General features: G+C 39.4%; 1 protein-coding gene across 2 annotated transcripts in view; it reads left to right on the plus strand.

The window, feature by feature from the left end:
- The window catches only part of ST6GALNAC5 (ST6 N-acetylgalactosaminide alpha-2,6-sialyltransferase 5), a 110,900-nt gene that overhangs the window by 73,140 nt on the left and 10,163 nt on the right, over positions 1-27,597 (plus strand). For both annotated transcript variants that reach the window (XM_072997819.2, XM_020794707.3), the window contains exons 3-4: positions 15,932-16,341; positions 23,289-23,396. In XM_072997819.2, the coding sequence (XP_072853920.1) occupies positions 15,932-16,341; positions 23,289-23,396 (518 nt within the window). The remainder of the gene's footprint in view (positions 1-15,931; positions 16,342-23,288; positions 23,397-27,597) is intronic.

The following is a 27,597-nucleotide window of genomic DNA, read 5'->3' on the forward strand; positions in this document are numbered from 1 at the left end:
TTTAGAGAAAGAGATTAATCTCGGACAGAATTTTTATGGGTACCGCAAACCCATCTAAGGCTCCATTAGGTTATCAAAAGAGTGACTTCTGTGTTTTAAACTAAGATGTAAGGAAAGGTACATTTGCTGAAAGAATACAATATAAACGCTTATAACCTTTCACTATATGAAATACATTTTTTTAAAATAAGCAGATATAATTGCAATTTGCTGACGCTGCTACCACCCCACCCCCCTAATGCCACCCCTACCGACCACCCCCGTGATAATGTAAGATGCAACCTTGTAATTGTCAGCAGATATAATGCTAAGATTTAGAAAATAGTTTCCATCCAGTATCCTATAAATGTGTCCCAGGAGGAAGATTAGTATCAATCATGAGCTTATTGGAGAGGGAGATAGGATACAGTGATAACCTGAAGCTATCAACCAAGAGTAATGGTCTAAGGAGAAAAAGCAATCAGAGAAGAAAAAAGAATTCTCTGAAAGAATGGCAGAGAGAGAGAGAGAAAGAGGAGGGTGGAAATCAGAAGGGAATGCATCATGCAGATGAAGATGAGCTAATGTACAAGAGAGAATCATATGAACTGTATATAGACTTCAAAGAAATGGCTATAGTCTAAAGTTTATCTTTAAAAGAATGCAAATAGACATCCATATTACATCATAAGAAGTACTATTTTTGTTCTGTGGCTCAGATGCATAACACTAAATGCAATACAGCTAGCAGCAGTCTTCGTAACTATGCAAATTCTCATGGTTCACTCCTTGAACTAGTAAGAAATTACAGCAAAAGGTGAAATATTGGGACAACAGAGAGCACTCAGATGACCAATCAGAGAAGGGAGGGCAGCCAGTTTAGCAAATGTGCTAGAGTAACGTTACCATAGTCTCTCGAGACTGAAGGATGCCTATGATATCCTATGATAGAGTAAACAGAAAACCTTTTCCTCTTAAGGACGATCTGCTTCTAGTCAAGTAATCAGTGTCTCAAAATGAGGCCATCATGCTGCTCCCTCTTCATGTAACTCATGCAACTTTGAAACTGCCCAATATGGCTGGTATGTTCTCCATTATTATGTGAACAATACATTTTATTCATTTATTTAGAAAAACCACATAGCCATATCATCTCAACCCAGCACACCTGCACTGAAGGCTACCCATAACAAGTTAACTCACAGGAAGGGGCCAAATGTTTCCTACTCCTGAATTAAACTCAAAACACCACCACAAGAGAAATAAAAAGACCATAAAATGTAAACAGAGCCAGTACATAAAATCAAAATCCAAAATCATTTACTTAGCAAGACAAAGGTTTGGTCAAGCAGGAACACTATAGTCAGTAAAAAAGAACAGAGGAGGTCTGAAAAGGTCTAACATAATAAGATATTCCACGGTCAGAAAACAGCTGCTGAGAAGGCTTTCTCTGACAGATTTTTAGAGAGCAAGCAGGATAGTACAGGAAGAGATGCTTTGGATGATGATGCAGGAAGCACCTTTCCTCCAAGGCAAGGAGGGATTTAAATGTCATTGGTAAAAATTTAAATTGCGCCCCCAAACTTTGCAACTACTGCACTATAGCAGTAGCAAAATCCTTGGGGAGATTTCCCACTTGCTGCTGCTTTTTTGCATGCTTCATGAAATAATGCACATACAGATTGGGAATTTCCCACCCTACCTACTGGTAGAAAAGTCTTACATGGAGAGTGTACTGCCAGGGTCTCAGCAATATAATCCAAAAGAGCACCTGGATTAAAATTTCTATGGGACAGAACACATGCTACTTGCCTGCCACCAGTATTCTTCCATTTTCCTTTTAACAGCATTATACTGTCTATGCTCAAGACACTATTAAACAGATTAATGATTGGATGTAGTATGAGCCCTTTTTCCTTTTAATGAAAAAAATATAGGAAGAAAAACAGTTTTATATTCTTTATCCATCACCCCTTTGAAGGACTTTAATAAATTTGCCAAGCACCTCTAACTAATTGCCCGTAAATCACCCAAAAGAACACATTCCAAAAGTTTATCCAAAAGGCAAAATCTGGTGTATTCCAAGTGAGAATTCCTGCTATATTATGGCTGAACTTCTAATGCATGTGAAGATAAATTATCCATAATGATTACCAAGTTTAAAAATCACACAATCGCATAGGAATAGTCTAACAAGGTTGGGCAATTATGGGTCTACTCAGAAGCATCAATCACAAAGCAAGGATTAGTTTCACCCTGTGTTTAAAAGCTACAAATCAACATTAACTAACATGAGAAGACACATTCTCACTGATTAATATGGATTATACAACACAACAAGAGAGGTATCTACCCACTATAACTTGAAATGATCCTGACATAATTCTATCCTACCATTCGGCTCAAATATTGACAGAAATTGAAGTGTGATTGCTTTTTATTTACTGTACATGAGCATTCTGTTGACTGACCTGCCAAATCCTTGATCAAATAATTAGTTAAAGGCATGGGAAACTGAGAATTCTGCACAAAGTCCTCGAGGCAAAATCCCAGCACCATCAAAAAATGACAATCACATTGAAGCAGAAGCTTTGATTGCTTTCCCTTACCTTACATGGTTATTATGTCTTATCATCAAAATAAAATTCAGCATGGAATGAGAAAATAAAACTCAGAAGTCTCAAATCTGCAGCACTTTATTCACTGAATCTTTGATACAAACCATGCAGTGTATCTGACTATGGCACTCATTCCTTTCCTTGTATTAGCTTCTTCTGTGTCTTACAGTAGACTAGGTGTAGTATGGAACTATGGTTTGTGCTTATGGCTGTCTCTGGACATAACACCATGTCAATGTCTTCGAGCTTGTCCGTTTCCCCCTTGCCTCTCCTACTGCAGCACAACCACCAGAAGATCAGAAGCGATCACATCCATTTTTAACTAACCACAGTTTAGTACAGTACTGGGTTTTGTCACAGTAGGTCAGGGAACCATGGTAATCTTGTTTACTGTGGAGGAGATTTTCTGTATGTGGTTCTTTTTAAATAAAAATCTCATAATTCTGGGAGTTCTACCTAACAACCTGACAGATAGATACATGACAGATATTTAAATGTGGCTCATCTAGGAAACAACCTCAATTGGAAGGCTTTGAGGCTGAGCTCAGCCTAACTTCTTATTCAGAAAGCTCCAAGCTAGCATTGAGGCAGGATGAGGAAATCTAGGTGGAGCTGTTGTTGTTTAGTCGTTAAGACATGTCCGACTCTTCGTGACCCCATGGACCAGAGCACGCCAGGCCCTCCTGTCTTCCATTGCCTCTCAGAATTTGGTCACATTCATGTTGGTAGCTTCGATTACACTGTCCAACCATCTCGTCCCCTGTCATCCCCTTCTCCTCTTGCCTTCACACTTTCCCACTATCAGGGTCTTTTCCAGAGAATCTTCTCTTCTCATGAGATGGCCAAAGTATTGGAGCCTCAGCTTCAGGATCTGTCCTTCCACTCGGGGTTGATTTCATTCAGAATGGATAGGTTTGTTCTCCTTGCAGTCCAAGGGACTCTCAAGAGTCTCGTCCAGCACCACAATTCATAAGCATCAATTCTTCGGTGGTCAGCCTTCTTTATGGCCCATACATTGCTAGTGGAAAAACTATAGCTTTGAATATGTGGACCTTTGTCGGCAAGGTGATGTCTCTGCTTTCTAAGGTGCTGTCTAGGTTTGCCATTACTTTCCTCCCAAGAAGCAGGCATCTTTTAATTTTGTGGCTGCTGTCACCATCTGCAGTGATCATGGAGCCCAAGAAAGTAAAATCCGTCACTGCCTCCATATCTCCCCCTTCTATTTGCCAGGAGGTGATGGGACCAGTGGCCATGATCTTAGGGTTTTTTTAATATTGAGCTTCAGACCATTTTTGTGCTCTCCTCTTTCACCTTCATGATGAAGTTCTTTAATTCCTCCTCACTTTCTGCCATCAGAGTGGTATTGTCTGCATATCCGAGGTTGTTGATATAAATCAATCAATCAATCAATCAATCAATCAATCAATCAATCAATCTTCTGGCAGTCTTAATTCCATCTTGGGATTCCTCCAGTCCTGCCTTTCGCATGATATATTCTGCATATAAGTTAAATAAGCAGGGAGACAATATGTACAGCCTTGTCGTACTCCTTTCCCAATTTTGAACCAATCATGTGTTCCATACCCAGTTCCAACTGTTGCTTCCTATCCCACATATAGATTTTTCAGGAGATAGATAAGGTGGTCAGGCACTCCCATTTCTTTAGGAACTTGCCATAGTTTGATGTCGTCCAAGGCTTTTGTGTAGTCAATGAAGCAGAAGTAGTGTTTTTTTAAAACTCTCTGGCTTTCTCCATAATCCAGCGCATGTTAGCAATTTGGTCTCTAGTTCCTCTGCCCCTTTGAAATCCAGCTTGTACTTCTGAAAGTTCTCTGTCCACATAGCGTGTGAAATGAATGTGTAATTGTATGGTAGTTGGAGCATTATTTGGTACTGCCCATCTTTGGGATTCCGATTGTAAACTGATCTTTTCAAATCCTCTGGCCACTGCAGAGTTTTCCAAACTTGCTGGCATATTGAGTGCAGCACCTTAACAGCGTTAAGCGTTAACAGGTGGAGCTAGGCCTAGCTTTTCTTCAAAGTCTTCCAGTTGAGGCCTTTTTCCCAGATTAGCCACATTGAGGTCAGGTAGAAGTCTCAGAATTATGTACTACAAAAATTTGAAAAAATGGACAAATCTCATCCCTGTTGCTTACCATCAAAGAGCATTGTGCTGCAACTAAATAAATAATGGAGCTGGGGGCCTGTTTCCAGCTGGGATGGCTGAACTGTGAAGCTCCAAACTCTGAAAGAAAATAGAGAAGCTTTTTCCTAATTATATTTCAGTGATTTGTGAGTAAAATGTATATTTTGTAAGAGAACATATGTTTTTTTAAAAAAATAGCTAGGGGTGAATGTTTTCCCAAGCTCTTTCCATGAAGAGTTTATTTACTGCCTAGGTGAATGCCAGGATGACAGACAAAGAAAAGAGCAAAGCACCAAAGTAGAAATATGACAGACCTCACCCCTCAGTTCATCAAAACTTCAAAGAGTGGGATCTTGTGAAGAGAAAACAGCTAGAGTGCTGGCTCTCTGCTGAAAGTTCAGAGATGTATAGCCAACATAAGCAAAAGGAAATATCTCTGACACTTGTGGAGTCACAGGAAGGAAGTAGCATCTGTTTGAAACCAAGACTTAAGAAAAGATTCACAGTAAGAGAAGTAGAATGAAGAAAGAGGATAGATTAGTAACAGAATTTAAGGAAATGATGGAGAAAGATTCCTTGGAGCTTCAAGAAGAGCTTTTAAAAGTGTGTGTGTGTGTGTGTGTGTGTGTGTGTGTGTGTGTGTGTGTGAGAGAGAGAGAGAGAGAGAGAGAGGTAAAGATGAATGGATTTGGAATATAGAAAATGGAGGGGGGGGGAAATGTTAAACTTCATGGATTCCCAGAAAGTGGTGCTGAAGATGGAACAAACAGAGATGAGGTACTGGAATGGATTAAGACAGTGACATCAGACTTGGGTTGCGCTCAAGAAGATTTGGAAATATTGCATTGAGTGGGATTCAAGAGGGAGATGGTCAGATGACTCCCAGAGATACTGTTGGAAGGTTTGCAAATTTTTACTGGAATAAATTGGTTGTGTAAGTTATTAGAAAAAAGTCTGGACAGTTCCTGTATAAAAATGCAAGAATCCAGATGTTGTCAGGATCTTTGTTACCAAATGGTACCCTGATAATGTAATATGAGACTCGTCACCATAATCCTCATGAAGAAAAAATTAGATACAGTTGGGGTACCCAGTATACTTGACAATTTTAGATGCTGGAAAATAGTAAAAAATACTATGTGGGCAGCTGCTAGCTTGAGGACAGTGGACAGCTCCTCCTCCCTCTGACATTTCGAGATCAAACAATGGGCAGGGTATTGGATTCCCGGTGGATTAAAATGAAGGAAATGAATATATGTTTGGGTGGTGGGATGTGTGGAAGTTGGTTAATTTGTTAAGTTTCAGATGTCATTAGCGATGTTGTTATGCATACTCAAGGGGATTTCTACAATATGGGACCATAAGAGAGAAATTGTGGTAGATAAATTTGGTAAAGAGATTAAGAATGTCAAGTTTAAATGTAAAAGATTTGGGAAGTGTTATAAAGAGGAAACAATGCATGCTGCTAATATACTGCCCCATAGCACTTAAAGCAATCTCTGGTTGGTTTACAAGTTAATTGTGCAGGCTACACCTCCCCTCTCCCCCCAGCAAGCTGGGTACTTATTTTACCAATCTCAGAAGGATAGAAGGCTGAATGAACCTTGAGCCAGCTACCTGGGACTGAACCCCGGGTCATGAGCACAGTTTTAGCTGCAGTACAGCTGTTTAACCACAGTGCCATAAGGCTCCCAGGATAAAGAGGATATATTTTTACAAGAGACTCATCAAGTAAAAGAAGATGTAAGTGAACTTAAATTGAGCTAGTCTTGTATTTATTGAAAAGCCTATGGAAATTCAAGATCAGGAGGGTTTGCAACTATTATTTCTAAGAAATGTGATTTTTAAAGTCAATATCATGAAAAAAATAATAAAGAGCTATATGTACACAACACACACTTTATTTTTTATGTTATTGACTTTTAAAAATCACATTTCTTAGAAATAATGGTTGCATTTCCTATTGACCTTGAATTTCCATAAGCTTTTTCATAAATACAAGACTAACTCAATATATATACTCAATATATATATATAGATACAAGGAGTAATAGGAGCAGAAGAATATATTAAGATTTACCCTCCAAATGCCTAGATCCAGTTGTCTGGATTTTTGGCTAAGGGGATTTGTGGTAATTAAAACCAGGTCTTGCCTTGACCAACTACATGGAGTTTGTATTTTTATGGGTGTGGTGGCAGTTCTACCTTGCGGAGTTGGCATAAGAGTCTTAAGTGCTTAACCTTGTGGATTTTCTGGAACTCCCAGAAAGTACTGCTTAGCTGGATCAAATTAGAGTGTTGGGAGGTACCTGTCCAGGCAGGTTCCCTAGCTATCATCACATTCAACTCTCCTGGACTCAGCTATTCTAGGATCAACAGGATAGTGTGGCTAAGTGGTTAGAGTGGGATTCTCTGAACCTGGTGGTGTATCATATTTGGGACATACTATGAATTTTAGTGGATTGTTTTCATCTTGGTATATATTTATGATTATGAATATATGATGTTTAATTGTACGACTATTTCAATATTGAATTGTTGAATTATCTGAAAATATCTAATTTTCTGATATTGCTATTACCCACTTTATTATCAGAGCCCTTCTCCTCATCATGTTTATTTGTATATTGTTTTTCCCTTGATAAAAGCATGTTTAGAGTCGTCGTCCCCCCTCCCTCCCCCGGTATAATTGTTCAGTCCCGAGGAATGTGAGTGGCTTTGCCTTGTGGATACTAGAGACTGGAAAACCCTTTCAGCCTGGAGGGAAAAAAAACTTTTATCAACTAAGAATTTTCTTTTTCTTCTCAAATACTGAGATAATAATCACTATTTCTGCACTGGTTACATATTGATCCAATTCCAGATAGCTAATGACCTTGAGCAATCAGCAAGTGTAACTCCTTGAAGGATAGTAAATTCGTTTCTGAATATTTTACTTGAAGGACATTCCGCAATTATTCTGGTGTTTTAATTCTGGCAGGAAAAAAATATCTGTTACTCCTGTGAGTGAGATCAGTTTTGCAACATAACATGTTCCTAAGCTGAATTTCATGCCAGTTACTTTGACACAATTCCTCCTCCATAAGATCCTTGCCAGCTATAACAGCTCATACACAGCAGATGGACAATTTTAAAAAATGTACATTATTACTCATTCACAAAATACTCTTGCTTTCACTAAAAGCTAGACAGAATTAAGGGGCGTCACAAGAAGTGGTGCTACAATGATCTAAATCATTTTATATTGTAAATTATCTTAAGTCAGGTTCACTCTGCTGGTAGACCTTTTGGCAAAGTGCTGTTGCATTTCCATTTTGGTAGTAAGGATTTGGTTTTTGATATTGTGTCTATGATTGCATTTGAGGGCCAAGTTATCACGGTGAATGAAGTTGTCCTTTGGCAAATTGGTTGGTTGGTGAGTGAAACAAAAAAAGCCAGAGTAACCTCCGGTAAGGATTTCTCCAGATTTTAATCTTACCAAGTCCTCTTCATTGGCTTGTTGAGGTTAATTGAGATTATCTCTAGTTGCTTGCTTAGAGGGTACTGTAAAGTCAACATGGCCTTTAACATCTATGTATTTTGAATATCAGAGTACATTCTATTGTATTAATGTAATTTATTCAATGAATAAATCAATGAAATTAGATTTAAAGATATTTTGCAAGTACCATTTTAAAATGAAATTATATAGTTCCATCATTTTATCCATAGTAGAGCTTCTGATTGGAAGTCATAAGCAGTAACAGACTAGAAGACAAAACTCTCAGGTAAAGCAATTCTGTGGATCTCTTGCGATCAAGAGACACAATGGATATCTGTGTTGATGACTGAAGTTATATCAAAGTAGGTCAGTATCCTGTTCACTACAGGTAGGGCATAAGGCTTCACCCTGGAAGCTTCCAGGATTGCTCCACCACAGTTCTTTTGCTGGAACTGCTTGTCTTTGGGAAAGCTTCATTCTGAAGAGTCTAGAGTGACATAGAACCGTGGAGACCCTTCCTGTTGGGTTTTGCTCTGAGGACTTTCTGGAACAAAGCACTCCTAAAAAGTTAGGAGACAGGCAGCCTCTTCAGTCCTCCTGGTGACAGCCCTGCTGAAACAGCAGCCACCAGCGCTTTCTTTTTCTTCTCCCCCCTACTTCTGTCAGTTTAGGGGAGGGAATGGAAGTGTCATGAGCTCTGCTCCCTCGAACAAAGATTGTGCCCCCTTTTCAGTGGGACTTACACATGTGCAAGGGAGTTGCTGGATTCCTCCTCGTACACGCTCTGCATAGCAGAGGACAGTTTAGGCATGTTTCCCTCCAATGTAGCTCTGCTCTGCCTTTCCACACATTTAGAGTCACACAGAGAGAGATGTTTCAAAAGTCTCTATCAGAAATAGGCAGTCTGCCAATTGTAGAAGACAAGAGGAAAGAGAGGCAGTAGTAACACAGGCTCTTTCACTTGCAGTCCAAACTTTAAATGTTTGGAATGCACTCAAACATTCACGCCTCTTTCAGGCGAGTATCAGAATACCCATGCAACCCTAATTGGGGGGTTTTGTGGTCAAAACCAGCACTCCTGCAAGTTGTCCTGGAAACGAACCGGCCACCAATACAAATAGTTTTTGAATTTGCAGCATATGCTCACTCTGGCCTTCTGTGATCGACAGCTTAAGTACAGGGATGGGTGACATGATCAGGTGTTTTGAACCACAACTCCTAAGTCACTACCATTGGCTGTACAGGCCAGGGTTCTGGGAGTTGCTGCAATATCTGAAGGACACCATATATATTTGAATTTGCAGCATATACATAATGCAGCTGAGTAAACTAAAAAAATAAAAGAATAATTTTGGACAAAAATACTTTATTTCGCCTCTGTTAATGTAGTTTCCAATTAAATTTCCCTTAATCTAATGAGCACCTTATTTTGCCTTTCCAGCCATCATGATGTAGCTTCCAACTTGCTTTTGTGCCTTCTGGTAGGTAATTCATCAAAAGTGGCACGTGACTATGTACAAAAGGCAAAATATGTAAATTCTGCAGGAATCTTAAATGACAAAGGCATGAGTATTCCAATTCCTAATGTTAGCTCCTTCGAGGCTTTGAATTTGAGAAAGCTGGATAAGACTGGATGGGTATAGCATTCTATTCACACAGTGACAAACTAGACACTTATAGTAAACTTGCCAGTAGGACATGAGCACAATTGCATTATTTAATGAACTTTGGCAGCTGATATACAAAGGCACAATATAGAGGCATCTAGAGGCATGCTGGAATCCTGTTGGATGCTGTTGAACCATAAAACTCCACCTGTGCCGTAATGCAGAATCTCCTGGATGTAACTCTTACATGATGTCATTTGGAATATCATTTTTTTTCTTGCACAAGGACGTCCCAGATACTTGCTTGCACAATTTATGTAAAAATCAAGCCCTTTTTACATCCAGTCCCAATTCAAAGCTATCCAGGCCGATAGCCATCATTACAGCTTGCAGAGGTGAATTCCACTGCTTAACTATGCACTTTATGGAAAAATATATTTTTTTCCCACCATTCAGCTGAAATGGGTGGTGGCTCTGGAATTCTAACAATGTGAGAGAAGGAATAACATTTCCCTTCACTGCAAGAACCGCCCATGTATTTCTGCTGTTTGTATTCTGTTTCCAACCAGTTTCAATCCATAAGAGCCCTTCTGCTGTTACTCTGTGATTGCTTAGTTGTTCATATAAATGATTTAATTCAGCATAAGGCTTAAAAATTTAAAGATGCACAAATATCAATTAAATGCTTCTGTACAATAGTCTTCACAAAATTATAGCTTATGTGAGCTTTTACTGGAAGCTGTGCTTTACCTTTGAAAAATGAGAGCATTTTAAAAATTTCCTCATCTCAGAAGACAAGCAAATGCTTTTTGCCGAAGAGTGAGAAATGAAATCTTGCATTCTGCTCCATAACGCAAAACCAGCCATCGTTGTTAATTTATAGCATGGACACTGGTTTTATAAATAGTTTCATACATACATGTCTCTCATGCTAAGTGAAATGATATGTCACCCTGCTGACTTCAGCTTTTTCTGTTGAGAACTGTAAGGGGGGGTTGTTATGAGATTAATATATGGAGACATGCTAGCTGTGTGTCTAATGACACATAGATAATTCACTGCTGTAGGAAATCATGGAAGCTAATTTTATAAGGTATTAAGAGCCGTCTGTCATAAATTGAATATACTCACTACTCTGTAGTTCCAACCTTTTAGTGCTGAATATGCAAGAATAGCTTTCCATATTCAAAAGACATTTGTGGTATTTAGAGTTGCTGAAACAACATAAACAATTTGTCTTGATTTTACTGTTGCGGAGTATGTACACACTGTGCAACCTATGAAATTAGAGTATTCTTGATCAGCTGTTTGGGGAGATTTGACATAGTGGCAGTGTTGTGCAATTCACCTAGATATCAAGGCAGGTGCTGTCCTTTATTTCACCCACTGTTTGAGCACAACCGGCGTGACAGCTCATCAGAAAAGTGTACTCATTTGTACTACAGCCAAGCAAACAAATACAGATGAGCTGGAACTACTTGTCGCAACCAGTTTTGAATCTGAAAGACATTGTTTGAAGGACATCCATATCTCTATACACTAGAAAATGGGAGGTTTCTCAGTTGCCTCTGCAATGCCTTGAGTTATTTTAACTTCACATAAAAATAGCTACCTATTTTTCGCACCATAAGATGCACTTTTTCCCACAAAACAGGGGGGTGGAAAGTCTTATGGAGCGAAGAAAACAGATTATATTTTCCTGTTTTCTTCTCCTAAAAAATTGGTGCATCTTATGGAAAGGTGCGTCTTATGGAGCGAAAAATACGGTATTTTGATTAAAAAACTGTGTGTGTGTAAGACAAACAGGCATCTAGGTCAGAATGTCATGAGGGCAGAATCAGATTCTTTCAACTAGCTATCATTTTTACTAGGCACCAGCACATCAAAATCAGCTGCATTTTGGCCTCCTTTTACAATTTGTGTGAAACTCATCAGGATTTTTTTGATTAATTATTAGTTCTGTGTATTAATAAACCTACTTTTAATCAAACATATTTATCAGCAAACTTGTAAAAACATAGGTCATATAAAATAAATTCTCTCTTTGATAGTGGCAGCTTAAGACTAGATTTGACGACACCTTAAATGTTAAACAAGGACAACATGCATTCACTTTTTGCCAGTTTTCCCGTGTTCCTCTGCCTTCCATGCCAAAAATGTCTCCGTTCAGTGCCTATGATAGAACTTCAGGGCTGCAAGGGGAAGGAACAAATCAGCTAAAACACCTGCTTAATTCCCTTTGCACATCTTGGAGGCTTCAGTGGAATCTGGTTCGCTCCACCAGTAGAAACAGTCTGTCAACTCATATCCAGCTGTTCCATTATACTGGGTAGTGGATAAAACTCTTGCTTTCAGTATCTCTGTGTCTGTGAAATGTTCTACAAATCTTTGTTTTGCTACATACTGTATATATTCCTTCATGTTCAAAAGTTCAACTATACCTTCTTCTAAAGCATCTTGGACAATAGTTTCTTTAATCTCTAGTCAGCATGAGTGCAGTACATCTAAAGGTACTATCAAGTGTTCAAGGCAGCTAATGACAGAAGCAAACTTATACCCATGTTTCCCAAACTTCCTTATTTATCAGCTCCTTTCCCCCTATCTATTGCATAAGGATGAAAAAGGATGAGAATGTCATAAAATGCCTACTCTTCTGTGTGAAATCTGGAACAAAAGCATGATTCTGTAAAGCTAAAATGCCCTGTCCTGGTATATGAGGTTCTAAAGATATAAGTGTGGGGAAATCCAACATATAGGTAGTCTTCATTTTCTGGAGATACAGTGGTGCCCTGCATAGCGACGTTAAATTGTTCCAGGAAAAACGTCGCTATCCGGAAACATCGCTATACGGAAAGTAAAACCCCATAGGAATGCATTAAACTCTGTTTAATGCATTCCTGTGGGGGAAAAACTCACTGGTAAGCGAAGAGTCCACATCCGGCCGCCATTTTCGCTGCCTCAGTAAGTGAGGGCAGGGCGCAAAAATGCTGCGGGCAGCCATTTTCTTGATCCGGTGGCCATTTTGGAACCGCCGATCAGCTGACGGGCGGGCTCTTGGGAAGAAGCGCCGGGGAGGGCTCCCCCGCGCTCCTTCCAAAGCGCCCGTGGCTTTTTCAGCCAGCTGACAGGCGGGCTCTTGGGAAGGAGCGTGGAGGATCCCTCCCCCATGGTCCTTCCAAAGCCCCTGCCGGTCAGCTGGGGGAAAATGGGGCCTATGGGGAAAAATTGCAAAGCGATTTTTCCCCATAGGGAACATCGCAATGCGATCACTTTTGCAATCGCAAAATCCGCATCGCTATGCAGATTCGTCGTTAAACGGGGCGTCCGTTAAGCGAGGCACCACTGTAATAATCTTGAGCAATTGGAGATCATGCAGTTAATGTATATGATAGCATCATTGAGGGTGAATCAAGCCAATTCAGTACCAGGAATCCAAATGATCAACTCATTCTTCTGTGTTTCTGACCAATCCCTGACAGAACCCTCCCCTACCATTTCATGAAGACCCCAAAGTATTTTTCAACCTTATATATTCTTGAAGTAATCCTATAATAGCTGAGTTCTGTGGTTTAACCTGAATTTCTACTGTGTGGTTTAAATAATTGCTAATTATTCTCCCTTTAGTAGAAAGAGTTAAGAAAGTACTTCTTCTGTGAAAGACCCTGAAATTAAATCTACAAAACCTTGGCATGGTGCTCAGGAGAAAGAAAGTGTAATTGGGCAAAATATATTAGGAAATTAATTCTGAATTGAATGATTTGTGCTATAGTACTACCTAACAAGCATTATTTTTTGCTTTATTTTTTTTTAAATGAAATTACAGGGAAGGTTCCTCTAAAGGCATGGGATCAAGGGTCAGCTTGTCATTTTGGAATAAGGAATACAGTAAAATATAGATAAAAATAATGCATCAACCCAGACAATTTATACAATTTGTTAACTTCACTAACCCAGAGTTTCATCCCATAAGACTATGTTCACGGAATTTGCATGGAAGGATATAACCTTTTTTTTTTCCTGTTCACAAAATTACAAAGATAATTTCAAAAACCCAATTGTGGTTGCAGAATGGTTCCATGGGGACCCTGAGGTTAGAATAAGAAAGATCTCAAATCAGCTAAGGTTTCTTTGACTTGGAGGCAGTAAATCCTACATTACTTGTCCCAATGAGAATCAATGGAAACATGTTAAATCAATACAAATATAAATTCCATTGCTTCCTTGGAGCTACTCTAATCAGGCTTAACAATTGGATTTAAGCCAAAGGAAGTTAACTACCTGTTAAAATCCTTGCAATGTTCTTTGCTTATTGGGAGACCTGTAATTTTCTGGAAGGGCATCTTGGTAACAGTACCTAGACTATTTAATAAGTGGATGTACTATCCAAGTATCAAAGGAATTACTGGAGGGAGGCAAGGAAGAAGGGAACTATTTTCTGTGCATGCCCCTGTCAGGATGTCACAAAAAATGTTCTAAAATTACTGAGCACCAAAGCTCGGAGACAGGAGGTCTTCATTGCAATGTCCATTTTTCTGAAAGCTTTTTAGCTAGTTACAACAAAGAAATTCCATAGCTAATCAGGTGGGAGAAGGAGATTTAGAATGGAGATTCTGACAGTTTAATTAGCAGATAGAGTTTAGATTGTACTTGAAAGGCAAGGCAGCCAGATGGAGCTGGGTCTATAAAGAAGTGAGTTTTTTGGATAACAGTGAAATGAGGGAGGACTTAACTTGGAAACATCTGGTTGTTTTAGCTGAGACAAAATTGGTCAGATATGGCCAACATCTCAATTTTTCTCTGACTAAGTAAAGGTTATAGAAGGTGCTTTTGGAAAACAAGAACACTATAGCAGACAGACTTTCTAGGTGGAACTGGCTATTTACTGAGCAATGTGGTTGTTGAAGGACTGTGTAGATAGAGTTCATGTTGATATATAAAATCAGAAATCCTGTTATAAAATACATACTCTGACTTTAACTGAATAACCACCAAACTGCATCTCTCATAGAGAATTCAAAAATAAACTACAGTTTCAGTTTCACATTTGGACTCGGTGTTCATTTATATTCAGGTTAGGGAATTAGTGACTTAAAAAAACCCTATAACTGGGAAACATCCTCAGAACGTCCTCAGTTCTGGTTTAAGTGTTAATGCTACCAACTATATACCGTGTTTCCCCAAAAATAAGATAGGGTCTTATATTAATTTTTGCTCCAAAAAAATGCATTAGGGCTTATTTTCAGGGGATGTTTTTTTTTCCATGTACAATCTATGTTTATTCAAATACAGTCATGCCATCTTCTTCTAGTTGCTGCACAATGGTGGAAGGTGGGCTTCGCTTAATTAGGGCTTATTTTTGGGGGTAGGGCTTATGTTACAAGCATCCTGAAAAATCATACTAGGGCTTATTTTCAGGTTAGGTCTTATTTTCAGGGACACAGGGCATAATGCAGTAAACACAGTTTATATAAACGTTGATTTTCCTGATCTCAGTCATGTTACCAATCTCCTACTTTTGTGAAGGAAATTGGCACATAAAATCTCTCCCAGTGTACTTTTTACTACCCTAACAAGCGATGGAGTTGCTGTTAAAAGTTTTAATTCTGAAAGACTATCAGATAGTAAAGTGTTGAATTGTGTTAGAAGAAAGATTACGGATTTCCTTATCCTTCTGCTTGCTCCTGGTAGCTGTGTGGCAACACTGATCTTCTATTTGAAAAGTATAGGGAAAGGTTTCACTGCTTGGCCAGAAGGGTTCCGACTTCAATGATTCACCCCTTGTGCTTCTCATGCTGCTCTTGAGTGCCTGTCTGTCCTCCCAGAGCAACCTTTAAGGAGGCATAGACTGCAAAGGAAGGAGGTGTTGCAAAGTTTACTTCTCGCTCTCCAACTCCAGCATGAGCTGAATTCCGTGAAACCTATTCTATGAGTTGTGCTCATGAACTCTTGCAAGAGTTGGGGAAGAAGGGGTTCACCTTATTTAATGATATGGGAATCCTATCATTAAGGTTCACATTCATTTTTATGGTGTTTCCTTATGCTTCTTTATTTCTCCAGGGACAGGAGTTTATATGATACTGAGACATCTTTTTCTTCGCAGCCTCTGAAAATGCACTGTGCAAGCTGCGCTCTTGTAACAAGCTCCGGACATCTTTTGCGAAGTCGGCAAGGCAACAAAATTGACCAGACAGAGTGTGTAATACGAATGAACGATGCACCCACACGGGGTTTTGGAAAAGATGTCGGAAACAAGACAAGCCTGCGAGTTATCGCTCACTCCAGTATTCAGAGAATTCTGCGAAATCGCAATGAACTGTTAAATATGAGCCAAGGGACTGTATTTATCTTCTGGGGTCCCAGCATCTATATGAGAAGAGATGGGAAAGGACTGATTTATAATAATTTACAACTGATGAATCAGATACTACCTCAGTTAAAAGTATATATGATATCCCGGCACAAGATGCTTCAGTTTGATGATCTCTTCAAACGAGAAACGGGAAAAGACCGGTAAGGAAACAACTGTAAAATAATATATTGGAGATACATTTTTGGCCTTCATTAGGGTGGAATATAGATAAACTATACATGTTTGTGTGTCAGATAATAATAATGTTCTCAGTGTGACAAAAGCATAGTCATATATTTAGATATCAACGTTGAATACTAGAATTAGTCTGTGTTGCATGCCATAAGCATGGAGAATTTCAGAGCAGCGTAGCAAGAAGGTAGATGCAAAGTCTAAATCTTACTTAAGTAATATATCTGAAAGCAGATTTTATGGGTTTTGAGAAATTAGAATTGATGGGCTTTGCTTTATAACGCCAGTGCTGCCATTCTGTGAATTATAATGGCTACTTATTGAGTATAAGCATTCTTGGAACATTGCAGCAGTAAAGCTTCATGTAAAACAAATACACATTATTCATACATTAGGTGCTTCTGAAGTGCTCATCCTCCACTTCCAACTGGGAAAAGGCAGCTTATTATGATATTTACCTCCTTTATGATCCCATTTATGGCTTACAAACACATCTTCAAATCAATTTTTTAATAAGTGACCCTCTACATGACTAACATGTTTTTAGAGACTCTCTGTTGGAAATGAGATTCCTCAGCCCCCTACAAAAGATGCATTTATTTTTATTACTTGTGTGTTCATTATGGTTTTTCATATTGAATATATGATGATGGCACAAGTACTACTTAACACATTTATGTATAGATTAAGAGCTCACTTTGGAGAAGAATGAATCCAATTCAAAGTTACCTGCTCTTTTCATTTCAATGCACCATTATCCTCAATTGAAATCTTGTGAAATATTACGGATGTGAAAGTATATGTTCTGGATCCAAGACTGCTGTATGCTTCAGATAACTATTTCAGTTCAAAAGGAACACAACTTCCCATGCTTTTTAAAAACCTGGACAGACTGTGACAGTGATCAAATCGGTAGTTTATGAATCATACGGAGTTCAACTTGCTACAACTGGCCTAGTTTGCGCAGTCATTCCTGGCCTTAAAAGGTGTGGTAAATCACAAAGCCATGGTTTATGAAGCAAGAAAAGAACATCATGGCAAAGGACCCTTCCCTTGCTGTGGTATCTGGCTAAAGAGCCGGAGTTTGGGAGTTTGATTTCCCACTTTACCCCCCCCCCCTTACATATGTGGCCAGTGTTTCAGAGGCCCAATCAAGATGACAGGGGAGTGAACATCCTGCTGAGGTGGTCAACAATCTACCTTGAGGCCAGAAAGCAGCAGCATCTCTAGTTAGAGGTTGACCAGCAGTAATGCTTGTAGCAGTACTATAGCTAAGTGAACAGTTCAAGGTGAAAGTGGCCAACTATGAGATCATAAGCTAAGGGTCTTTTATAGAGCAGCCTTTAATATAAGCATCTTGGGCCACATGTTTAATGACATCATTAGTACCTTCTAGAGGCAGGCTACTCATTGTTTAAAAACAGCTCTTCTCCAATATTAGTGTATCAATCCCTAAAACTGCTTTTTCAGTATCCTTTAGTATCTCTCCCCAAACAAGGTTACTCAAGTATCCATTTTACAGTTAGAGTGGAGAAATTGTGACTTTCTTCGTGACTAGACTCATGGCTGATTGGGAATTTGAACCCAAGTTAAACTCTATTTTCTCTGTCCAGAACATCCTTTGGAAAAGGGTTCTTAATCCTCATAGCTTGCTTTATCCATACAATAATTGTATGTCCCCATGTCTGATGACTGCAGCTTTTACATGCATAATCTATTTTTCTATTTGTTATAAACATTGTTCTAAGTAATATTGAAATTGGGGCTACAGAATGGGCCTGATGTACACATGAAGTACTTGGATGAAAACAAATTGACTTATCTTGAAGTACTGTAATTAAGGGAGGTCAGTAGTGGTGTAATAATGTTTGAAGGGCTGCACATACTGTAGAAGATGGAGCAAACTTGTCTTCTGTAGTTTCAGAGGATATGACCCAAAATAATCATGTTGTTGTTGTTGTTTAGTCATTAAGTTGTGTCCAACTCTTCATAACCCTATGGACCAGAGCACGCCAGACCCTCCTGTCTTCCACTGCCACCCAGAGTTGGGTCAAATTCATGTTGATAGCTTCTCTGACACTGTCCAACCATCTTGTCCTCTGTCATCACCTTCTCCTCTTGCCTTCACACTTTCCCAACATCAGAATCTTTTCCAGGGAGTCTTCTCTTTTCATGAGATGGCCAAAGGATTTGAGCCTCAACTTCAAAATCTGTCCTTCCAGTGAGCACTCAGGATTGATTTCCTTCAAAATGGATAGGTTTGTTCTCTTTGCAGTCCAGGGGACTCTCAAGAGTCTCCTCCAGCACCACAATGCAAAAGCATCAATTCTTTGGCGGCCAGCCTTTTTTATGGTCCAAATCTCACTTCCATACATTACTATTAGAAAAACCATAGCTTTGACTATGCGGACCTTTGTCGGCAAGGTGATGCCTGTGCTTTTTAAGATGCTGTCTAGGTTTGTCATCGCTTTTCTCACAAGAAGCAGGCGTCTTTTAATTTCGTGGCTGCTGTCTCCATCTGCAGTGATCATGAAGCCCAAGAAAGTCACTGCCTCCATATCTTTCCCTTCTATTTGCCAGCAAGCGATAGGGGCAGTGGGAATGATTTTGGTTTTTTTGATGTTGAACTTCAGACCATTTTTGGCGCTCTAATCTTTCACCCTCATTAAGAGGTTCTTTAATTCCTCCTCACTTTCTGCCATCAGAAATCTTAATCTATCATCTGCATATCGGACGTTGTTATTTCTTCTGGCAATCTTCATTCCGGCTTGGGATTCCACCAGTCCTGCCTTTCGCATGATGTATTCTGCATATAAGTTAAATAAGCAGGGAGACAATATACAGCCTTGTCGTACTCCTTTCCCAATTTTGAATCAATCAGTTGTTCCATATCCTGTTCTAATTGTTGCTTCCTGTCTCACAATTAGATTTCTCAAAAGATAGATAAGGTGGTCTGGCACTCCCATTTCTTTAAGGACTTGCCATAGTTTGCTGTGGTCCACACAGTCAAAGGCTTTTGCGTAGTCGATGAAGCAGAAGTAGATGTTTTTCTGGAACTCTCTGGCTTTCTCCATAGTACAGTGCATGTTAGCAATTTGGTCTTGAGTTTCTCTGCCCCTTCAAAATCCAGCTTGTACTTCTGGGAGTTCTCGTTCCACATACTGCTGAAAATAATCAGAAGTTTAGAATAGTTGGAAGGTGCCTATAAGGTCATCAAATCTGTCCCCTTGCTCAATGCAGAAATCCAAATCAAACTATGTCTGATAGATGGTTGTCCAACTTTCTCTTCAGTATCTCTAGCACTGGACTGCTCACGACCTCCTGAAGTAATTGGTTTCATTGTTGTATTACATTAAGTTAGGAAGTATTTCCTGACATTCAGCTGAAATCTGTCTTCTTGTAACTTGACCCATTAGTATGTGTCCAGCACTTTGGAATGATTGAGAATTAATCTTGCCCCTCCTCTGTATGACAATCTTACAAATATTTGAAAAGCAATATCATATCTCCCACTCAGTTCTTTTAGTCATTCCTCATAGAACTTGCTTTCCAGGCATCTGGTCATTGTTGTTGCCCTCCTCTGAACTTGTTTCGGTTGGTCTGAATCCTCCTTAATTGATTCAAATTATAAAAAAGGAAATTTCACCATAACATTAGGAAGAATGTTTTGACAGTAAGAGCTGTTTGACAGTGGAAAGACAGATTAGCTGGTCATCCATAAGGGATGCTTTTGCTGTGGGTTTTGTGCTTTGGCAGGGGATTGGCCTTGATGAACTATGGGCTCCCTTCCAGCTCTTCAATTCTATGATTCCATGCAGAGCTACAATTGCTGATATCTCAGTTTATATAATAATATTTAATGCTGCACTTGAAAAGACAAACTGATGCATTATGCCCTATTAAAAATGCTTATTTTAAACATGTAGGAAGACATTTAGAAAATACCAGCAATTAAACTGGATAGCAAATGACACAAGTTGCAGAATAATATAGTTTCATATTACAGAGTAACTGTACTTGAGAATAAGTTTATAATTGAATAAAGGTCCATTAAGAAAATATGATTCAGAACCAATATTACAGTAATTAGATAAAAGAGGCATAAATGAAATAACTTGCAGGAAGAGCATTTCCACAGAGATTATAAATGAGATTGTGATGGAGCAGAAAGGCCTTTAATTGTAATTTAGTATGCTCCACAGAATTATCAGGACAGTGTGTTACTTCATCACATAAAAGAGTATATGATTTTCCCTAATAAGCCCATGGCATGACTTCATTTTCTTTGTTTACAACTTAGTAGATATAAAACTAGGAGATCTTTTACAAGAACCTTCTTTTAGTTCTTATAGAAATTCAAAAGATTGTGAGAGTAGGTGGCATCACTGGAGAGAAACTAAAATCTAAAAGTCCTTACATGGTTTTCTAGGTTACTTCCTTATCCCCTGAGACCTTTCAGAACTTCCAAAATGGCTATGGGTGGTGATGTCGTCAATGTTGGATGGCATAAAGTTGTGCAACAAGATTCCAGCCAATGATTGAAGGTGAAACATATAGTTAATATAGGGTAGTTACATAAAACCTTACTTTTAACAAATGGAGGCAATTGGCCAACTCCTGCAGATTTACAAAGAGCTGAAATCCTGTTGGTATAACTTACACTGCATAAAGCTTAATGGTTTCAGCAGCATTGGCAGTATTTTGGAAATAAAACATTTCCAACCTCTGCCCTGAGGCTCCCCAGGAATCTGTTTCAGCATTGAGAAGCCAGGGACAGGAGTCTTTGTTTATTGAAATTGCTGATGCCAAAATGACTTTACTGGCTGGCAGTGATTTTCAGTAATTAAAGATTTCCATCTCCTGTCCCAACATATCCTGCAGCTTCCCAGTGATAAAATGGATTGCATGAGAGCCTCGGGAGCTTTGGGACAGAAGTTGGAAAAGTGAATTTCTGAAAAATTGCTCTTGTTGCCGATGTCACCAGCCCTGTGCAGCATGACTTAATGGCAACCGTCTTTCAGCCAACTTGTTACATGTGTCTCATGATACTGGACTAGTGGAGACTCAATCTGAGCTGCATAAGCAGTTCTGGAGTTAGTAATTCCATTAAGGTTGTTTCTGTTCTGAGCCAAATCTTATGCATGTCTCTTCTTGTTGAGAAAAAGTATGAGAGCTTTAACTTCCTGACAGGTATCAGAAAATTCTCATAGCTTAGTCTGAAAACACTGAAGAACTAAAATGTTCCGGTTAGAAATGTAGAAGGTTTTGGTATCCATGGTACCAAAATCTTTATTGATGAACACTTAGATGTTTGACTTTCCTAATATGTGGCCAAAATTTCATTCTGCATTCACAAGCATAAACCCATAAAAATATGGTAAGGCAACAGGAATAACAAGTTCAGGTGGATTTGCACTTATCACCACATGAATGATATGTATTGTTTGTCTGGAGGAGGGGAAATCCATCTTGATCTCTTCACTTTGTTGTAGTGATGGTAGCTTTTCTCAGAACTAGATTCTGATAACATTTATATGGAACTTATTATCAAGTGTACTATGATACTTGTTCAGCTTCTGTACATTGAGTCTAAAATGATGCTGTTCATAAGACAGTCCAGGGAACCTGACATAGGTAGGGTTCTTTGGAAAGACACTGTTAACTAACCCAATTCTCAAGATACTTTCCCAGCAACGGCATTCTGTGTCTAGTTGCGCTGGCCATGCGACCATGGAAACTGTCTATGGACAAACACAGGCTCTATGGCTTGGAAACGGGGTTGAGCACTGCCCCCTAAAGTCAGACATGACTGGACATTTGTCAAGGGGAACCCACTACCTTCCCAACAAAGAGCCAGTGTAGTGTACCAGTTAGCATGTTGGTCCACAACTTGGAAAATCCAGGTTCAGCTTCCCAGAGAGCCATGAAACACAGTAGATCAGTGGTCCCCAACCTTTGGCCTCCAGATGTTCTTGGACTTCAACTCCCAGAAATCCTGGCCAGCAGAGGTGGTGGTGAAAGCTTCTGGGAACTGTAGTCCAAGAACATCTGGAGGCCCAAGGTTGGGGACCACTGCAGTAGATGATCTTGAGCCAGTGGCTCCACTCTCTCTCATCCTTACCTTCCATGCAGGCTTATTGTGAAGATAAAGGGGTGGCTGGATATAAATGTAATTTAAAGCCTAATCCATGTGACAGAATAATGGTTGTGATGGTTCCTTAATAGGATGTGGCTTGTCCTAAAACAAGCAACAGCTTGTGCTAGTTGAGGAGGTTTCCAAATCTCTTCTACTCCATTTGTGATACTGAAGTGATATATCGCAGTGCTATATAACTGTATGCCATCAAGCTGATTCTGACTTTTGGGGATGCTTTCTAGGATTTTCCAGGTATAAGCAGATGAAATTGGTGACTTCGTCCATTACTAGAAACACATTTATTTGGTCCTCAGGCATTTTTATATGCCACCGTGGAATTGTTAAATTGTATCACTGCAAGATTAGTATTTTACATACTGATGAGCATGATAAGGTATAAAATACCTTTTCCTGTAATAATTCTTCCACTAACTAGGTACAGATAGGAAGTCTTTCTCTTCCCCCTTAATCAGTGGGAGTAATATAAGCACACAGCTTGAAGTTGACTATTATTCAACAAAGGGCTCAGATAAATAGTAACCACTTTTGTCTCTGATATTAAAATGAAAAATGCAATTACCAGATACATTTATTTGCAATCAGAAACACATAGCTAAGTCTATTACATGGTGGGGGAGTACAGTAAATGTTGGCTGGCTAATGTTTATAACCTTTCCTATGAATTTTAATAGATAGCTAAAAAAGCACCTGCCCCAACATTAACTTATCAAAAGTATTATTTGTCACCCTGAGAACTTAATTCTTTTTTTTTGCTTTCAGGAAGATCTCCAACACTTGGCTTAGCACTGGCTGGTTCACAATGAGTATCGCATTAGAACTGTGTGACCGGGTAGATGTCTATGGGATGGTACCACCAGATTTCTGCAGGTAATTTTTAGTATTGTGATTACCTTGCAAACCTCAGCATTATGGATAAATACATGCATCTATTTATGCCATCTATAAAACATGTTTGTGGTTTTCCTGAAGCTCTTAATTAGCCGGTCCCCTGATTGGGTTCTGAAAACAACAAACAGCATTTAATTATGTTGCATAAATTATTAAAAGTTTTTGTTTGTACTGCAAGAGAATTAATCCACATCTTGTTAGCTCCTTTTACTTCCTGAATATTTATTAACTTAAAAATGCTGCAGTGGGCATGAAATTAATCTGATGGGGGAAAGCAGTGCGGGGGGGCGGGCGGATTGTTTAAGCAATTTTCAAAAAACCAGATTCCTTTTTGTGAAGGAGTTTTAGGATAGTTTATGTGACCAATTAGCCAGCAGCAATGGGTCTGCTTCACAGGGCTTGTCATTCCGAGCAGTATACCCTGCACTACTTTTAATTTTCACCATAACCTCTTTATGGGTGGAAGAGGGATTCTGCCTATTATATGCAAACAGCAGGAAGATATCAGTGTGGGTTGAGCCATGGTGGATCTTGCTTATGCGATCAACATTCAGGAACTCAATTATGAAAGCTATATTTAAAAACCCTTGGGTTAGAATCATTGGAACTATCTTAAAATAGACTTCAAATTACATTTCATTTCCATTTATACTTTGCTTCACCCCAATTAGCTTGCGGAAATAAGTAAATGAAAGATCTTCTTCCTTTCTCTGTCACACACACACACACACACACACACACACACACACACACACACACAATTAACAACTAAACAATTAGGTACGCTAACACTTCCAACTCTCTATTGACTTCACCCCAAGTCTCAAATACAGATTACATTACAATGTCTGTAAATCATTCTAAAGGTTTTAGTTAGTATCCTGTGGGAGTTCCTAAGTTGACTAACAGTCACTGAGAATATGCTTCTTCCTTCCCAGAATTTTCTGTCATGGCATCCAAATAATAATACATTAAAATTAATGGGCACTCCTGATAAAAAATTTCTAGCCTAATAGGGCTCCTAAGGCAATAGTGTAACTGTAAAAGCAATGTTGTATCCAAATAGTCACAGCAAGCTACTTTTAAACATCCAGAAGGCTATTTAACACTCATCAAAAATTAGTCTAAATGGAAGTCTGTATGAAGTACTGTACCTGTAACTAAACAAAAATGGGACTAATCTGACCTCTTCAGGGACATTGTTTTATAAATTAGGGTGCTGCCACAGAAAAGGCCCTTTCCCCACCGAGCCTCTCTCTTGGTGATAGGATGAGGTGAAGGGATAGATCAGTATGATCAAATTTGTCTTCTCCAGGCAGGGGTATGACTAGACAAAGGGAATCCTGGCCACAGCAGCCATCTGATGAGGTGTTTGGTTCACCTGAGAGAGGTCCTATGCAGAAAAAGTAACAGAACCACATTGTCTGTATTGAGCTTTATCTACTTAAACCACATCCGGTCTGTCACTATGTTCACTGTTGTGAACCAACCAGGCAATGATTCAGGGCATCCACACAACACCCATGGCATCAGTTTAAAGAGAGAGATTGTTGGGTTATCAACAATATTGTGGCAAGCTCTAACCCTACAGTCCCAGATGAATCTCCCCAATGTCTTTGTGTCGATGTGAACAAGTATAAGGAACAAAGCAGAAAAAGGAGCAGCAATCATCCAGCACCATCCCTGTTAATGCCGAGCCAAGGAAGATTAGAGCCCTTGCCAGATTGTACCTTTCAGTTCCATATTAGCCAAACACGCCTGGAAGGATTCCATGACTGAGGGGCTCACAAGATCCAAAAGGGGGTGCTCTCTGCCCTGTCTGTTTCTTGAGATGGTTCATCTGCTAAAGGCATTTTCAAGGAACAAGGTAGTTTACAACCAGATTGGAAAGAACCACATAATCGGCTTCATCCAAGAAAGCGTATATACAGCTGCTACCTATTCTAGGATGACTGAAAGATGGTCAATAGTTATTTAGAGTGACAGAACTGAACTGTAGCTTCTTTGGTCTCTCTTACATCACTTTCACTTAGATTACTTAGAGCCCAGCCGTCTTTCAAAGACATGTTCATAGTCTCCACCACACTATTGGCAATTCTCTCTGGCATCTTGTTCCAGCCTCACAGGGAGTACAATAAACAAGCTAGTGGATTCGCTTGTCCACCCAACTCGTCCACATCCCTGGGCTAAACCAGATTAAACTCATCATCTAACCTGAGTGAGTGGATCCCTTCAGTTACTATCACAAAGGCTGCTCTCACTGCTCTCCAAATTTATCATAGTAGCTTGACACCACTGACACTACTGTGAGGCTTGGAGTATGATGCCCCCTCTCCACCTGAAACAGCTGGATGATGCTGTGCTGACAAACAGCTTCTTTGCTGCCATGATCACAAGCATTATAATGAGTTCCTGCCTATGGCCAGTGCAGCCTGTGGTGTGAATGGGGAGGGGGCATCTCTTCAGACAGTGATAAGACATCCTCCTCACTCAGACTGTAAGCTGCTTGCGGTAAGGATTCACGTTTTCTCCCACATTGTGCTAGTTGTCTATCAAACTGCTTGACTGTTTAAAGCTCCTGAGAAAAGGAAGCTGCACTGTGTGTCTTGAGGGAATGCACTTAGGAACTGTCCCTTCAGCCTCCTGGGTCATCTCTCCATTCCACACCCCAACAGCATTTTGATAAGATCATTGGCTCTAGCAGCTGGAAAAATCCCAGATATCATTTCTCAATGCATACACCCTAACCTTGGAGATTATCAACCCAACCACCCTAGAACTTTTAGCATAAAGCTGGATGAAACTTTCCACTAGAAGTTCTGGTCCCTGTTTATGATACTGCGAGCAACTTTCCATTGTCCCCTAACATGGAAAGGGAACTAGATGTACACATCATTTACTTTTCTACTGACCTGGCTGACACATTTTGCACTGAGCTGCCTTTTAGATATCTTAGGACTGAGCTCTTGGGCTAGGTGGGAGATGTAGGGACAAATATAAAAGCCCTAAATCTTTTCCTATTATGATTATCCATCATTTTCCTGATCATTATTTTCATGATAATAAGAATTCGAAATGTAATTTCTCCACAAAGATGAAATAATACTTCTATCCCACAAGTAGCACATACATTTCTGCAAGAGTGCTATGCTCACCCTGATGCATGGAAGAGGGACACTGGGGTAGCTTTTTTTCCTCCTGTGCCTATTACTGGTACTGTAAACACTGCTCTAAGTATATATACTATCAGAAGAACTGAATATTGCACAGTGACTTCAGAAAATGCTTGCATGTTTTACAAACTGCCATCTATAAATACCTCCTGGCAGTGATATTAATAAGAATGTTAACTCTGACAAAGCACTGATTAATGTCCAGTATCACAGAGTAGTAAAGTAGCATCTGTTTTAATATTAATAAATGAGGATGACTTTCAACTGCCCCATATAAATTGCTCATGCATTTCATTTGCCAGCATCAAAATTTAATTGCAAAGTGGGGAGTTAACACACTATTCTTAACCTGGGCTATTCAAATTAGAGTCATAAAATTCTTAAATTTATCCCAGTTCTGTTTAAAGGGGGACTGCCATCTGGCCCAAGATACAGAGATCACCGTGTAGCCACTACTTCAAGGTTTTGAGATGGGTGAGGGTAGATTATTTCTACAGGTTAGATCTAGTAGGATCCCTGTGTAGCTGTTAAAATCTAATGATTTTTTTTCAGTTCATCTATATGGTTGTGTTTTTTTGTAGTTAAGAGAATTTCAGATGCTTCTTCCATTAGCTATACAGTGGGGTCTTGACTTGAGAACTTAATCCATATTGGAAGGCGGTTCTCAAGTCAAAAAGTCTGTAGGTCAAGTCTCCATTGACCTACAGTGCATTGAAAACCGATTAATCCCGTAACAGGCCGTTTTTGTTCCATTTTGGTTTTTTTCTGGTCTGTAAGTCAATTCTCAGGCTGCAAGTCAAACCTAAATTTTGCGGCCAGAGAAGTCTGTAACTCAAAAAGTCTGTAAGTCAAGCCGTCTGTAAGTCAAGGGTCCACTGTAACTAGAGGCTGCATTATTTAAACACTTGGCTGAGAAAATTCAGTCCCTTTCCACCACTGGAGGGGCTCTTCTGAGTGAAACAAGACATGGCAAACTCACAGAGCTCCCACAAGTCTTGTGTTTTCTT

The sequence above is a fragment of the Pogona vitticeps genome, chromosome 4, assembly GCF_051106095.1.
Source record: "Pogona vitticeps strain Pit_001003342236 chromosome 4, PviZW2.1, whole genome shotgun sequence".
Lineage (NCBI taxonomy): Eukaryota > Metazoa > Chordata > Lepidosauria > Squamata > Agamidae > Pogona > Pogona vitticeps.